Source organism: Asterias amurensis, chromosome 10 (assembly GCF_032118995.1).
Source record: "Asterias amurensis chromosome 10, ASM3211899v1".
Lineage (NCBI taxonomy): Eukaryota > Metazoa > Echinodermata > Asteroidea > Forcipulatida > Asteriidae > Asterias > Asterias amurensis.
In genome coordinates this window covers 17,556,507-17,573,089 of record NC_092657.1, presented here as the reverse complement: position 1 = coordinate 17,573,089, position 16,583 = coordinate 17,556,507, and the positions used below count along the sequence as shown (strand labels likewise).

General features: G+C 41.3%; 1 protein-coding gene and 1 non-coding gene across 11 annotated transcripts in view; both read right to left on the bottom strand.

The window, feature by feature from the left end:
• Positions 1-16,583, bottom strand: part of LOC139942899 (rho GTPase-activating protein 5-like) — a 91,993-nt gene that overhangs the window by 48,800 nt on the left and 26,610 nt on the right. For 9 of the 10 annotated variants that reach the window (XM_071939707.1, XM_071939713.1, XM_071939708.1 and 6 more), the window contains exons 3-10: positions 14,128-14,791; positions 12,632-12,847; positions 11,772-12,065; positions 10,624-10,776; positions 8,661-8,769; positions 7,987-8,110; positions 6,324-6,537; positions 4,031-4,573 (exon numbers count right to left, since the gene is read on the bottom strand). In XM_071939707.1, coding sequence (XP_071795808.1) covers positions 4,031-4,573; positions 6,324-6,537; positions 7,987-8,110; positions 8,661-8,769; positions 10,624-10,776; positions 11,772-12,065; positions 12,632-12,847; positions 14,128-14,791 — 2,317 coding nt within the window. The remainder of the gene's footprint in view (positions 1-4,030; positions 4,574-6,323; positions 6,538-7,986; positions 8,111-8,660; positions 8,770-10,623; positions 10,777-11,771; positions 12,066-12,631; positions 12,848-14,127; positions 14,792-16,583) is intronic. The other variant, XM_071939715.1, reaches the window with a different exon arrangement.
• On the bottom strand, positions 9,661-9,733 carry Trnaf-aaa (transfer RNA phenylalanine (anticodon AAA)). Its single transcript has one exon. It is a non-coding gene; the product is annotated as a tRNA-Phe (tRNA).

Genomic DNA, 16,583 nt, shown 5'->3' with positions numbered 1-16,583 from the left:
TGTACAAGAAGTTTCTGTTTTTATAATTCTCAGTTTTACAGAAGTAGATATAAAAGTACAACTTTTATTTGGGACAAAAACGTCACTTTCTGTTTACAATTGAGAAAAGATCTCATGGCTAAGGGTGAAGAGAAGGGTTCCATGGAATTGCGGAGAAAGAAAAGGAGCCGGTGTATTTAATGAAAGTCAGGCATGGGAACAAGAGATACATGTACATGGAAAGGAACTTTAGTTTAAAAAGATAGGGGGACATATTAAAAACAGGGAAATTTCGGAAGCTTCCAATCACCAACTCACATCTTGACCACTCCCTGCAATAGGTAGATTAAGGGTTACACGACAGTTTAGCGGACAGTTCCCAAATACTCCCTAATACACAGCATAGTATGCTTGAATTTGTTTGACTATGAGTAGGGACCAGGGACAGAAATCTAACCAGTGTTTTGACTCTTTCAATCACCAACTTACAACTTGACCACTCCCTGCAATAGACCTTTCCTTAAAGACACTGGACATTATTGGTAATTGTCAAAGACCAGTCTTTTCACTTTGTGTATCTCAACATATGCACAAAATAACAAACCTGTGAAAATTTGAGCTCAATTGGTCGTTGAAGTTAGAAGATAATAATGAAAGAAGAAACACCCTTGTCACACAAAGTTATGTGCTTTCAGATGCTTGATTTTGATTTTCAAATTCTAAATCTGCCTTTAACTTCATTTCATTCTGGTTTTGACGCCAATAATCGCTGTGCTAGCCAAGAACCCCATGGGGAGAAGGACATTTCAGTTTCAGATGTACATGTAGCTGAGTAAAACGACCAGAGAAACAATTCAGGAAAACCCACGCGATCAGGGACAGAAAACTTCAACGACATACATGTAGTTCCCCAGGCGGGATTTGGACCGGGGTTCCCGAGGTTGGAAGCTTAGGGTTAGTTCCTTAAAGACACTGGACACTATTGGTAATTACTCACAATAATTATTAGCATAAAACCTTACTTAGTAACAAGTAATGGGGAGAGGTTGATAGTATAAAACATTGTGATAAACAGCTCCCTCTAAAGCAACGTAGCTTTTGAGAAAGAAGTAATTTTCCACGAATTTGATTTCGAGACCTCAGATTTAAAATTTGAGGTCTCGAAATCAAGCATCTGAAAGCACACAACTTCATGTGTCAAGGGTGTTTTTTCTTTCATTATTATCTCGAAACTTTGACTACCGATTAAGCTCAAATTTTCAAAGGTTTGTTATTTTATGCATATATGTTGATATACAATGAGTGAGAAGACTGGTCTTTGACAGTTACCGATAGTGTCCAGTGTCTTTAAGGCTTGGTCATAATCTATCTGTGACGGCATCTCCCTGCTTGCTCCTGTTAACCCTAGAGGAGAACGTAGTGGCTAGAAGCGGCTTGTACTAAATGCTATTGGCTGCAAGCAGCTTAATTCCACCATTAGTGGCTGCAAGCAGCTTGGCCCGAAAGCCTTTAATGGCTGCCAGCGGCTTATACATGTACCGACCATAAGTGTCAGCAAGTGGCTTGGCCTTAAAGCCAACAGCCGCTGCAAGCGACTCATACCAAATACCTTAATTGCTGCAAGCGGCTTGAAGCACTGGGAGTACTACCAGGAGTCAAATGTGTACCAACGGGGGATTGTTTAAAGGGAAGGTACACGTTTGGTAATTATTCAAAACAAATATTAACTTAAAAACTGACTTGGTAACGAGCATTGGAGAGCTGTTGATAGTATAAAACATTGTGGGAACCGACTCCCTCTGAAGTAACGTAGTTTTTGAGAAAGAGGTATTTTCTCATTAAATAATAAAAGACTTCTTTTATTCCTATCTGAAAGGGTGTTTTTTCTTTCATCATTTTCTCACAACTTTTCTCACGACAACCGATTGAGCCCAAATTTTCACAGGCTTGTTATTTTATCCTTATGATGGGATACACCAAGTGAGAACACTGGTCTTTGACAGTTACCAAACGTGTACAGTGCCTTTAACACGTTTTACAATTTTTTAAATAAGCGTGACTAAGATTTTGATTAATTAGTTAACCTTCACCATACGTCAGTTGTCAGAGACATTTTCTCGCTAGTTTTGGTTTTCCTCAAAATATAACCCAAAAAGTAGCTAAGCATAACAAAAATTACGCTTACCAGAATAAGGTTACCAGCCAAACTACCATTGTCACAAGTACAATTTATGACTGGTATCCTGCTCATTTCTGCTTAGCAGAAAATTATTTTTGAATTTTTGTCTGCTCAAGGCGCACTATAAAATCAAACCAAGGTCAAAATTTGTCTGAGTTCTGTTCATCTTGCTTAAAGGAACACGTTGCCTTGGATTGGTCGAGTTGGTCTTTGAAAAGCGTTCTGTGACCGTTTGTTATAAAATGTATATGGTTAGAAAGATATTGTAAAAGTAGAATACAATGGTCTACACAAATATGCCTCGAAAATGCGTGGATTTCTTTTTACCTCGTCAACTAACAAAGTTGGCCATTTATGGGAATCAAGTCAAAATTTTGACTCCCATAAATGGCCGACCGTGATAGTTCGCGACGTAAAAGGAAAACCCTGCAATTTTGAGTAATACTTGTGTGGATCAGTATATTTTACTTTTAAAACATCTTTCTAACCATATTTGTTTCATAACAAACGGTTTCAAACGCTTTTAATAGACCAACTCGTCCGATCCAAGGCAACGTGTTCCTTTAATGGCACAAAAGAATTAGCTCAGCACAATATAAACATGCTTACCTAAATAAGGTTACCAGCCACAAAACCATTACATAGATTCCATCCGTGACTGGTATCCTGCTCATTACTAACCAAGGTCCTAACTGTCTTGAGTTCTGTTCATCTTGCTCTCATAGACACTTCCCACTTCCCGCTCAGCAGAAATGAACAGGATACCAGTCAAATATGGAGCCTGTGCAATGGTATTGTGGCTGGTAACTTTATTCTATTAAGCATGTTTATTTTGTGCTTAGCTAATTCTGTTGTGCTTAAGCAGTCACCGGGCTTAGATCCCCTCTGTCAAAATTCCACTCATCTGTTATTCTGTTTTTTTTTAAATACTTTTGAGTTGTATTTTAGGAAACCTTAAAGGGACACATTGCCTGGATCGACGGCGAGTTGGTCCATGTGAAGCGTTTGAAACCGTTCTTATAAAATGCATACATGTTTGGTAAGAAAGATGTTATACATATAAGAGTAGAATACATGTATAGTGATCCACACAAATATGCCGTGAAACTGGACGGTTTTCCTTTTACTTTGCGAACGAACACAGTCGGCCATTATTTGGAGTCATGTTTTTTAATCCATAAAAAGGTCACCCATGTTACATTAGTTCGTAAAGTAAATGGAAAACCACGCTGGCCACTCGAAGGCATACATGTATTAGTGTGGATTATTATATTCTACTTTTAAAACATCTTTCTGACCATATCCATTTCATAACAAACGGTATCATACACTTTTCATAGACCACCTCGACCGATCCAAGGCAACGTGCCACTTTAAAGGAACACGTTGCCTTGGATCGGACGAGCTGGTCAAAACAAAAGCGTTTGTAACCGTTTTTTATAAAATGCATATGGTTGGAAAGATGTTTTAAAAGTAGAATACAATGATCCACACAAGTTTGCCTCGAAATTGCGTGGTTTTCCTTCTACTGTGCGAACTAACATGGTCGGCCATTTATGGGAGTCAAAATTTTGACCCCCATAAATGGCCGACGTGTTAGTCGACGAGGTAAAAGGAAAACCACGCAATTTCGAGGCATGTTTGTGTGGATCATTGTATTCTACTTTTACAACATCTTTCTACCCATATGCATTTTATAAAAAACGGTTACAAACGCTTTTCAAAGACCAACTCGACCGATCCAAGGCAACGTGTTCCTTTAAACTTGTGAGAGAAAATGCTCCTAGTTTTCAAGTTCTTGAGCACACCATGATTGATATTAGGGACCGGAAGCGGAGAGGGGGGAGGGGGGATGGGTGGGTAGAAATATACCTCAATATGGGGTCATCGCCTTCAATATCATCATCCTCGCTCGATGGGTGCTCGGTACCCGACCCATTGCCGGTGCCCGAGGAGGATTTGCCGTGTACTTTATGCTGTGCTAAAAACGCACTGTGGGATTTAAACTGAGACTCAGAATCTGTTAGATCTTTCATGACCTTCTGAACCATTGGGGTTTGACCCGACCCCATTTGGGTTTGACCCGACCCAATGGGGGTTTCCCCTTTGGCGGTCAGGTCGTCTGACCCCCGGCTGGTCGGGGTGTTGTTGCCGCTGCTCCCCATGAAAGTCTGGACTTTATCATTGGACAGAACGATTTCCTCATACAGAGACTGATTGTCACCTCCGTACCTTAGATCCGGATCGTACTGACTACCGTCATGGGATATATCGTCGTCGCGGTCAGTCGAGGAGCTCCGGCGACTGTCGACGATCGTTCGGATGGCGTGACGGATCTGCGACTCATGGAACTTCTTCCCATGCCACAATGTGGTCTCATCGGCGGGCATGTCAATTATCACGCAATCTATAAGCCTAGAGAATTAACAAAAAGTTCATGTAAATGGACAAAATCTGCAAGAGTCAGTTCCCTAAACAGACAAACCGATTTTGCAAAAACACTGTAACTTCTAAAAGCCTGGAATATTTTTTACATTATTTCTCCATTGAAGACAAAATCTGTAAAAAGTAATTCCATACACAAACAAACTGATTTTGCAAAAACACTGTAACTTCTGTGTTGAAGAGAAAATCTGCAAAAACCAGTTCCCTAGACAAACAAACTGATTTTAAAAAACACTGTAACTTCTAAAAGCCTGCCATAGATTCCACAAAACTCTTCCTAACTTAAAGGAACACGTTGCCTTGGATCGGACGAGTTGGTCTATAAAAAAGCGTTTGTAACCGTTTTTTATAAAATGCATATGGTTTGAAAGATAATTTAAAAGTAGAATACAATGATCCACACAAGTTTGCCTCGAAATTGCGTGGTTTTCCTTTTACTGTACGAACTAACACGGTCGGCCATTTATGGGAGTCAAAAGTTTGACTCCCATAAATGACCGACCGTGTTAGTTGACGAGGTAAAAGGAAAACCGTGCAATTTCGAGGTATGTTTGTGTGGATCATTGTATTCTACTTTTACAGCATCTTTCTACCCAAATGCATATTATAACAAACGCTTTTCAAAGACCAACTCGACCGATCCAAGGCAACGTGTTCCTTTAAGACTAATCTTAGGACTTAGGACGAGTCCCAGCCCTGCACTGTAGCATGCATTCCTTAAGATTAATCACAAGTTAGGCCGAGTTACTCGTCCTAACACAAGATAAGATGAGTCCTAACTCTTTGTGAAATCAACGGCAGGTTCTACAATGATGCAAGAACCAGCTTCCCCGGGTCGACAATGCGGTGCTCTTTAGGGAAAGCCCTTAACAAGAGCTAATCAAACGATCACTCGCCCTCTTGTGGTGACATCATGCACCTGGGGCCAGCCCCAAGTGACCCGCTCTACAAACAGGGCACCTCGGGCTGAACTGGGTGCGCCCCTGGAATGACGTCAAAGCTATTTAAACGCACCAGGGGCAGATCAGGGTCGACCCGGGGGAATCTAATCGAATGCACCCATAGCTGCAAGGTGAGCCAGATCAAACTCAGATAACAACTTGGGACCAGTCTATAATAAGTCTAGCTCCCATTTACACCATTGGGTTTATATGCCAAATACCAAGATAAAGACAAGGGGACCAATCTATATTAAGTCTAGTATCCTTACATAGCTGCGCGGGTGTTAATGTCCTGCTTCATCTGAGCCAGATCAAACTCAGATAACAACTTGGGACCAGTCTACAATAAGTCTAGCTCCCATTGACACCATTGGGTTTATATGCCAAATACCAAGATAAAGACAAGGGGACCAATCTATATTAAGTCTAGTATCCTTACATAGCTGCGCGGGTGTTAATGTCCTGCTTCATCTGGGCCAGATCAGACTCAGATAGCAACCTGGGACCAGTCTACAATAAGTCTAGCTCCCATTGACACCATTGGGTTTATATGCCGAATACCAAGATAAAGACAAGAGGACCAATCTATATTAAGTCTAGCATCCTTACATAGCTGCGAGGGTGTTAATGTCCTGCTTCATCTGAGCCAGATCAAACTCAGATAACAACTTGGGACCAGTCTACAATAAGTCTAGCTCCCATTCACACCATTGGGTTTATATGCCAAATACCAAGATAAAGATAAGGGGACCAATCTATATTAAGTCTAGCATCCTTACATAGCTGCGAGGGTGTTAATGTCCTGCTTCATCTGGGCCAGATCAGACTCAGGGACGGACAAGTCTCGGGCAAAGAGCAAGATGACGGGCATGTCCGGCTGCAAGGTGGCGTAGATATCATTCCTACTTTCTTCGGTGACTGCTAAGCGGCTGGTTTTAAGACTAGATTCTATGTAGGCTAGATCTTCAGGGGAACTGAATGTACATATACAGCCTGAAGAAAAAAAGAAATTCAATTAACAGATTGACTTTATAGTTTATTGTTAGTCAATTTACAATGTATAAGGGTGAACAGCCTGTGCTGCCTTTTATGTAGTGCACTATAGACAAGAACAATCTCTGCCCTCCAAGGTACCCATTTTACCCTTGTGAGAAGAGAAGCATTTATGGTTAAGTATCTTGACCGGGATTCGAACCCACACCCTGGTGACTTGGCCACCAGAACTGAACCACTCGGCCATGACTCCACATTGATCCCGTAGGGGCAGTTTAAAAGACGACCCCGCATGAATGTAGTCATACTCAAAAATGGGAAATACCAAACAAGAAGTGGATGGGTTGCAGTAACCTGAACATCCGACGTCACACTTCGAGGCTTGTGAACCTGACGTCACACTTCGAGGCTTGTGAATAACGCCAAGAGACCGGCCTCCCATCCGGCGTGTACATTCAGCTTTGACCTACATTCATTTCACATAGACATATGCAGTCCAAGTTCTACACCATCATTACAATACATGCAAGGACTATGCACATGCATGTACTGTATACAATGCAGCATGCAGACGACCAAAAGTAAGCTTTCCATATCTGTGTTTTGATAGGTCGTCTGATGTGACAATAATAATAATAATAATAATAATAATAATAATAATAATAATAATAATAATTTGGGGGGCTAATCGTCCTTACTCGCAGCTAAGAGCTGAATTGCGAAGGACGCGGCTACAACGTGTTCGAGAAGCAGGCATGCAAGGGCGCATTCAGCTGCCAGCCACATCAACCCATTATGACCACGGAGCACAGCCAAGATCGAAAGTGTTTGATTTTTTCCTGAGGAAGGAAAACCGGATAGTCTGGAAAACCCTCGTGGAACAGCAGAGAACCAACGCACAACTCAACTCACATATGGCCCTGACCGGGAATCGAACCGGGTCACCTTGGTGAGAGGCGAGCGCTTTACGCACAAGCCAACCGTGACATCAGACCATAGAGTTATATATAAGAACTAGAGGGCGCATTGGCCTATATACGCGCCCCGGTATGCCTGCAGGCGGCCATTTTCTAAGTTGACAAAACAGCTATCTCACAGCGTATGTTCGTGCAGCCATTTTGTAAGTTGAACAAACAGCATCGCGTGAGCGTTCAATAAAAAAAAAACTCAAACGTGTATTTCATATTCAATGCGCGTGCAGAATGACGCGCTTGTTATCTTGCGGTCCCATTGCGTTTGTGCACGAAGCATCACTCGTGCGCCCTCTAGTTCGTATATATAACTCTATGCATCAGACCGATCAATACAAACATAGCTACGGTAGCTTTCAGTCACTGCATTTATCCAATGATATCATTGTGTCCAATGAAATCACTGGATTTGAGTAGCAGGTACCTCCTGTCTTTATCCTTGCGGATAAAGACATGGCCCAATCTAGGGTTGAATTACCTTGTGGGGTGAAGTCTGGTGTACTAAGGTAGTTCTGTGGTCTTGCTAGATCGCCCTCTATTGGTCTAAGCTCCAAGGCGTATATGACGTTATCTAATGTGTACTCCTCCTGCACAGACTGGGCCTGCAATATTATAAAAAACACAAATAGAAATTCAGCTTTTTGCTAGAGTTGTTGTTATACAAGGGTTGATTTCACAATGAGTTAAGACTCATCTTCTCTCATTAGGACGAGTAACTTGTCCTAACTTAGGATGCGTCCTAAGAACGATTTCAAAAAACTTAGGGCAGGTTGATCGCATCGTATCTTCAGCGGCACAAATCATGAAAATTGTGATTCAGTAAAAAGACAACATCACTTATTCTAGTAATTGGGAAGCCAGCCAGGCCCGATACCTCATGGAGGCAGCGAAAGGCAACTGCATCCATGCCCCCTTGTCATTGCCCTGGTGACCTTGACATGCTACAGTTCAAAATTTACAATATCCTCATAGGGTGCCTGTTACCAAGGAGAAAATGCCTTGGTGCCCTTGCCCTTTCCAAAACAAAGCAAACAAGTCTGATCAGCGGTTAACTTGGTAGAATTCGCACCCAAAACCTTGTAATTACACACAATGTACAAGTCATGCAGTCTAACCACAGGACTACAGTTGACCTGCAGGACTTTTTCTTACCCTTATTTCGTTTACGAGTTCATCTGCTAAGCCATTTTCTCCCAACACAACGATGCTTAGTTTACTGTTGGGGTCGGACCATCTCTCAGGTATCTCACGTTCTTGACATCTGAAATGGAAATAATATTATTAATTTTGGTTTTTACCCATACACCGATGTGTGTTAGCACTGTATACTCAGTACTTTCCCGAGTCCTGTGAAAAAAACATCACAGGCATGTTACTCGGGTGGGACTCGAACCCACGACCCTTGCAATTCTAGAGCAGTGTCTTACCAACTAGACTACCGAGGTTGCCCGGCAGCTAGAGGCAGTTTGAATCCTATGTTTTGGCAGCGGGTACCGCACTGATATAATACATGTAGATGTTAAACTTGCATCGGGGATAAAGAATATTAATTTTGGTTTTTACCCATACACCGATGTGTGTTAGCACTGTATACTCAGTACTTTCCCGAGTCCTGTGAAAAAGCATCACAGGCATGTTACTCGGGTGGGACTCGAACCCACGACCCTTGCAATTCTAGAGCAGTGTCTTACCAACTAGACTACCGAGGTTGCCCGGTAGCTAGAGCCAGTTCGAATCCTATGTTTTGGCAGCGGGTACCGCAACGATATAATAGATGTTAAACTTGCATCGGGGATAAAGAATATTAATTTTGGTTTTTACCCATACACCGATGTGTGTTAGCACTGTATACTCAGTACTTTCCCGAGTCCTGTGAAAAAGCATCACAGGCATGTTACTCGGGTGGGACTCGAACCCACGACCCTTGCAATTCTAGAGCAGTGTCTTACCAACTAGACTACCGAGGTTGCCCGGTAACTAGAGCCAGTTCGAATCCTATGTTTTGGCAGCGGGTACCGCAACGATATAATAGATGTTAAATTTGCATCGGGGATAAAGAATATTAATTTTGGTTTTTACCCATACACCGATGTGTGTTAGCACAGTATACTCAGTACTTTCCCGAGTCCTGTGAAAAAGCATCACAGGCATGTTACTCGGGTGGGACTCGAACCCACGACCTTTGCAATTTTAGAGCAGTGTCTTACCAACTAGACTACCGAGGTTGCCCGGCAGCTAGAGGCAGTTCAAATAATATTGTTGTCTCAATATACAAAACGATACCAGTGAAATACAGGCATGCAACTCTTCAGCCCCCAAAAAATTGCGAAAAACTACAACAAGCCTCACTACCAGGCAATCTTCGATAAACACATCTACTCCCGTATTCCAGCTAATGAAGATTGTTTTCTCAACTCATTATATCCAAGAACTATAGAGGAATGGAACATCCGACCAGATCTTAGCACCAAATCAGTCGTCACTTTCAAAACCCATCTGGACAACTTGAATATTTCTGAATTATCAAGGGGGGCTCAATTTAAAATTTAAAAGCACTAGTCACCTGAAAGCCTCTCCAGCAGCCGATTTCACAAAATTTTACGCAACTACGTAAGCACACTTCGGCTGCAGGGGGATTGATTGTACAGTAGTATCCAGACTCAGAACAAGCTTATAGTTTCCTATTGATCGGACTGAAGCTACATGTAGTTTGCATAATGTTTTTTTTTTTTTTTTTAAACGGATTTCCGGTTCAAAACGGAGAAATCACATCCCTGGATCAAAAATAATAATAAAATAATAATATGAACACTTATAGTGCGCCGGTATCCACCACAAGTGATGCTCATGGCGCAAGGAAGAAACACAAAATTAATGAAAAGCAGCTGTGAAAAAGTGGGTTTTGAGGGCCACTTTGAACTTATGAATAGAGGACATGTTACGGATATTAAGAGGCAGATTATTCCAAAGTAAAGGACCAGCATGAGAAAAAGCCCTGTCACCCCAACTGTTGTGGGTGTGGGGAACAACCAGTAATGACGAAGTGGATGATCTAAGACATCTGGAAGGATTGTAACGGGTAATTAATTGACAATTATACTGAGGACCAACTTACTTGGTGACTTTTTGTTCCAGTGTCTGGTTGATTAGCTCATCCATACATCTGGTTTGCGAGGGACACGTCTGCCGGCAGGGATTGTTCACAAACGCTGCATGTTTCATCAATAACAGTCTCCTCTCTTGGTTTAAACCGTCTAAATACTTATACCTGCAATCGGAAAAAAATACACAACAACGTTAAGTTTTTACTATGAGTCGCATGTCGCACAACCTACTTTCCAGTAAAGGGCTGTTGAGTGATGGAAGGTTGGAAAAGAAAATATTTTTTTTTATATATTTTTTTGTGGTTTTATGCTTCTTGAGGGACTATAATTTCACATTTTCTTTTAAAAAAACTTAGTTTTTGAGCGATACACATGTAGGTGAATAAAACATGTTCTTTTCATTCATCCCTTAGACACCAATATGTGATGTTTTTTATTAAAGACAGTGGACACTATTGGTAATTGTCAAAGACCAGTGTTCTCACTTGGTGTTTATCAACATATGCATAACATAACAAACCTGTGATAATTTGAGCTTGATTGGTCATCGGAGTTGCGAGATAACTATGAACGTAAAAACACCCTTGTCACACGAAGTTGTGTACTTTTAGATGGTTGTTTTCGAGACCTCAAATTCTAAACTTGAGGTCTCGAAATCAAATTCGTGGAAAATTACTTCTTTCTAGAAAACTATGTAACTTCAGAGGGAACCGTTTCTCACAAAGTTTTATACCATCAACCTCTCCCCAATACTCATTACCAAGTAAGGTTTTATCCTGATAATTATTTTGAGTAATTACCAATAGTGTCCACTGTCTTTAACAGGCTGTTGCGCCAGTATAGGTTATATTCAAATTATGACAGAATCTACTTTTCAAAAGGTCACAACTTTTGAACCAAACATCACACAAGTGTGTAAGTTATTGTACTCGTACACTGTATGTCAAAATGAAGCTTGTTGTACATGTAATGCTCTTTTCAGCCGTGTATAACACCTAATAAGTTAACTGTCCCCCTTGTGACTCATTTTCACAGAGCCCATCACATACACCATGTGTTACAACCCCGCCCTGTCCCCCACTACCCACTCTATCCACCCCCTTCCTGTTCCCACTATACCCGCCCCCTTCCCACCACCCACTCAACCCCCTCCCCTCACCTCGGTTCCTTCTGCAACTTGTGCGTAATAATCGCCTCCATGTGCGCGTTCACATTATCCATATCAAAATCTTCAAACGTCTCCACGTTCTCCAGCAGCATCTCTACGAAGTCCCTTTTGCCCTGTTCGGTGATCTCGGCCTGGTGGGCGTCATAGATCTCTTTCCGCTCTTGCGGGTTGAGGTACTGGTAGCTCTCCTCGTCCACTAGTTGGGTTAGGGTGTCCTGAAGGGGTCGGCCAGGGAGTACGACGTTGCTCAGCGCCTTCAGGAGCTTACGGAACTCTGTCTTCATTCTAAGAAGAGTTGAGGAAGAAACACAATCATAACAGAAAATTAGGATTTGAAACATTGCGTGGTGAGAGTATACTTCTGGGATGTGTGAGCAAGCTAGTCGAAATGTTGAGACCAATTTAAGAACTCACTCTGCTATAGTGCAGTAAATAACGAACCTATATTAAAGCTAAAGTATTAGTCTCGGCAAAATGCGAATGCGGAGCGAACCATATGATGTCACATGGCTGTTTTTTGCAGCAAATATTTTGCAGAGGCTGAGGACAGTTCAACTGATGCAAATTATTCCATGTGAAATTGTGATGTCAAAATTCGTATCGCATTGAACCGGGCTTCACATTACAAAACCACACTATAGGGCAAGTCACACTGCAGCGATAATGGAAACGATAACCTTGACGCAAGAGAAAGCATTCTATTGGTTAAGTTGCTCCATGCAGAATCCAAGCATGCTTATTCAGCCAATCGAAGGCGTGCATTGTTAACGTTCTCGTTTTTGTTCTTGTTATCGAGGCCAGTGTGATCGGACCTTAGAGGAAATAACAGAAAAAACACCCCCCAAACCTACCTCTCTTTCTTGAGGGCTTCCTTGAGTCTATTCTCATGGTACTTGAAGCATTTCTCGCAATCCACTGCGTTGGTCTTCAGGAAGTCAACAGCAATTTGATGATCGGTCTGGTCGATGTATTCACTGGTACGCCAAGCGTCTCCTCTCGGCAGCTGAACGAACCACTCCTTGTAGTTGGGGTGAGAGGTCATGATCTCCTTGCAAGCTTCCCAATCCCTGGGTTAAAGGTCAAGTATGAGTGAGTCAGTTAAAGACACTTGACAATATTGCATAAAATAACAAACCTGTGAAAGTTTGAGCTCAATCGGTCGTCGAGGTTGCAGGATAATTATGGAAGAAAAATCACCATTGTCAAGTTGTGTGCTTTTAGATGCTTAATTTTGAGACCTCAAAACCTAATTCTGAGGTCTCAAAATCAAATTCTAAAAAATTACTTCTTTCTCAAAAACTTTGTACTTCAGAGGGAGTTTTTCTCACATTGATTTATACTATCAACAGCTCCTCATTACTTGTTAGGTAAGGTATAATGCTCATAACTATTTTGAGTAATTACCAATAGTGTCCACTGCCTTTAAGGATGTACATGATGTAAGTGGAGCTCTATCTTCTGTGCTTTGTTCACAGTGTACAACTACAAGCAAAACAGCATTCTCCCAAATCAGTTACATGGAAGAGTAGCCCTTGCCTGGAAAGGGCCATCTGGCCTTGTCAAGATAGGCAAAACCTTACCAATAGGCAAGAATATACAAAACAAAATGGTTTTCTGCGCTTGCGATCAGTAATCTCCGCTTACTATGCAAGCGCCAAATTTCTGTGCTTTATTAGCAAACAATGCCCAGTACCATTTCAAGCACAAACTCCCTGCTACATTGTAACCCGTGAAATCCATTGGAAGCAAGCGCGGAAATCCCTCGTTTCAAAAGTGTTTATTTTTTACTCTTTACTTCCACTACAGTAAGTAGGGCCATAAAATTAGGCCCTGGTCAGTCCCAGCAACCTTGGTACACAAGTAACACAAAAGTCACTGTAAAATAATTTTAAATGCAACCAAAAAAAAATGCCAAGTACATCGTTCATGATACTATTCACAGCACAAAGTCCCTGCTAACCTGTGAAATACAGTTGAAACAAGTGAGGAAATCCTTGTTTTTTATAAGCGTGGTTTTTTGCTTGCATGTACAGTAAGCAAAGCCATGCTGCTAGGCAGAAAAATTTGTTAAGCATGAAAATTCTTCCTTGATAAAATAGGATTACCGGCCAAATTTCCATTTGTTGCATACTGCTTGTTACTGGCATTCAGCTGTTGTTTGCTTATAAATCCTGAAAATCACCTAGAAATCCTGTATTTATCGAGGCAGAAATTTCATGCTAAGCAAATTCTTGTGCTTAGCAGCTCTATGAAATTGGGCCCTGGTCATCCCAGTGACCTTTGTACACAAACGACAAAAGCCAGTGGTGCACTGTAATGAACACAAAATCAAGAAAATGACAAGCACCTTCCATCGATGGACTTGAGATCCGGCAGCATGTCCTCCAGTGCTTTCGGTAGCGTCTCCAGACACTGTTGCTTCTTCCATTGCTGCTTATCCTCCCTCAGCTTCTTGGTGTGACTCTTAAACTTCTTCGCCGCAATCTCCGAGCCAAAGTACTTAAGATACGTGATGTAGTGGTCCTCCCCGACCAACTTCTTCTTTGTCCTGTTCCAAATGTCATGATAATCGGTGACCGTCCGATTCAGGAGACCCATGTAGGCGTCTTCCACTTTGTCCAAGAGCTCCTTCTGTTTCTTTATCCCGTTAATAAACGGCACCTCCTTCGGGAGTTTCTTATTCTTGTCGATTAGGTTGACGAGCGTCAGGAACGCAAAGTCGACGTTAACGTTCTCAAAAGCGGACGTCTCAACGAGAGAGACCTTCTTCTTGTCCTTGAGGGCTCGGACTTCATCAAGGGCCTTTTCCTCGGGCTCTTCGCATTTGGTGGCGACGAGGACGCAGGGTTTCTTGGACTTGGATAAGGGTCCTGAGAGCAGGTCTAGGATGAAGCTGTACTGTTTGTTTGGGGGTCGGTTCTGGACGTGGCTGACGTCGAAGACTACTAAGAAGCCGTCGATGCCAAACTTTCCGTCGGGCATGATCTTTCGATCGTAGTTTACTTCATCACCTGGAAAGGGGAAACAAGTTTGAAATTTGTGTTAATTGCTTTTAAATCTGTTAGTAGTAAACACCACTTCTCAATTTGTAGGCTACCAAATACCACACCCCGTGAAATGTTTGCTTTTAACATGTTTATAAAACAGTAAATTATGTACATGTAATTCTTTCTTTTCGGATGGGAAATACATGTAGTACTGTATATTGGTTTTTGAGTGTATGAATGTAAAACTCTGCATTTGACGGCAGTCTAAACTGTGGGCTACTTAGAAACTTAAAGGCAGTGGACACTATTGGTAATTACTCAAATTAATTATTAGCATAAAACCTTTCTTGGTGACAAGTAATGGGGAGAGGTTGATGGTATAAAACATTGTGAGAAACGGCTCCCTCTGAAGCGCCAAAGTTTTCGAGAAAGAAGTAATTTCCACGAATTTGATTTCGAGACCTCAAGTTTACAACTTGAGGTCTCGAAATCAACCATCTTAACGCACACAACTTTGTGTGACATGGGTGTTTTATTCTTTCATTGTTATCTCCCAAGTTCGATGACCAATTTAGCTCAAATTTTCACAGGTTTGTTATTTTATGCATATGTTGGGATACACCAACTGTGAAGATTTAATGTATTTAATCAGATTTAATGTATTAAGCCTATGTACATGAAATGTGCATAATACACAATATGTATAGTTACATTTATTTTTTCTCACCCTCATTAAATAGCTTTGTTTATTGGTTATTCCTTAAAAACATTGTTTGTACTCTGTTTTCATGAAGTATGGAAATAAATATCAGTTTGAATGAACAGTGTGTGCATAGTGACCATGTCATTATGATCATGAAATATATTGTACTATGCTGCCAGTTGCCAGTGCATCTTGCATCACTGTGTAATGGCCCATAACCAGCAGATGGTTTCCACATTCCACACACTGCTCCTTTCCCTCATCCTTAAAGGCAGTGGACACTATTGGTAATTGTCAAAGACTAGCCTTCACAGTTGGTGTATGTCAACATACATGCATAAAATAACAAACCTGTGAAAATTTGAGCTCAATCGGTCATCGAAGTTGCGAGATAATAATGAAAGAAAAGTAACCCTTGTCACACGAAGTTGTGTGTGTTTAAATGGTTGATTTCGAGACCTCAAGTTCTAAATCTGAGGTCTCAAAATCAAACTCGTGGAAAATTACTTCTTTCTCGAAAACTATGGCACTTCAGAGGGAGCCGTTTCTCACAATGTTTTATACCATCAACCTCTCCCTATTACTTGTCACCAAGAGAGGTTTTAAGCCAATAATTATTTTGAGTAATTACCAATAGTGTCCACTGCCTTAAGCAGTGGACACTATTGGTGATTACTCAAAATAATTATTAGCATTAAACCTTACTTGGTAACTAGTAATAGGGGGAGGTTGCTAGTATAAAACATTGTAAGAGACGGCTCCCTCTGAAGGGACTATTTTTCGAGAAAGAAGTAATTTTCCACGGATTTGATTTTGAGACTTCAAGTTCACAATTTGAGGTCTCAAAATCAAGCATATATGCAAGCACACAACTTCGTGTGACAAGGGTGTTTTTTTCTTTCATGTAGTTATCTCGCAACTCCGATGACCAATCAAGCTCAAATTTTCACAGGTTTGTTATTTAATGCACATGTTGAGATCCACCAAGTGAGAAGACTGGTTGGAAGACTGATAATTACCAATACAGTGTCCAGTGTCATTAAAGGAACACGTTGCCTTGAATCGGTCGAGTTGGTCTTTGAAAAGCGTTTAAATAACCGTTTGTTTTAGAAT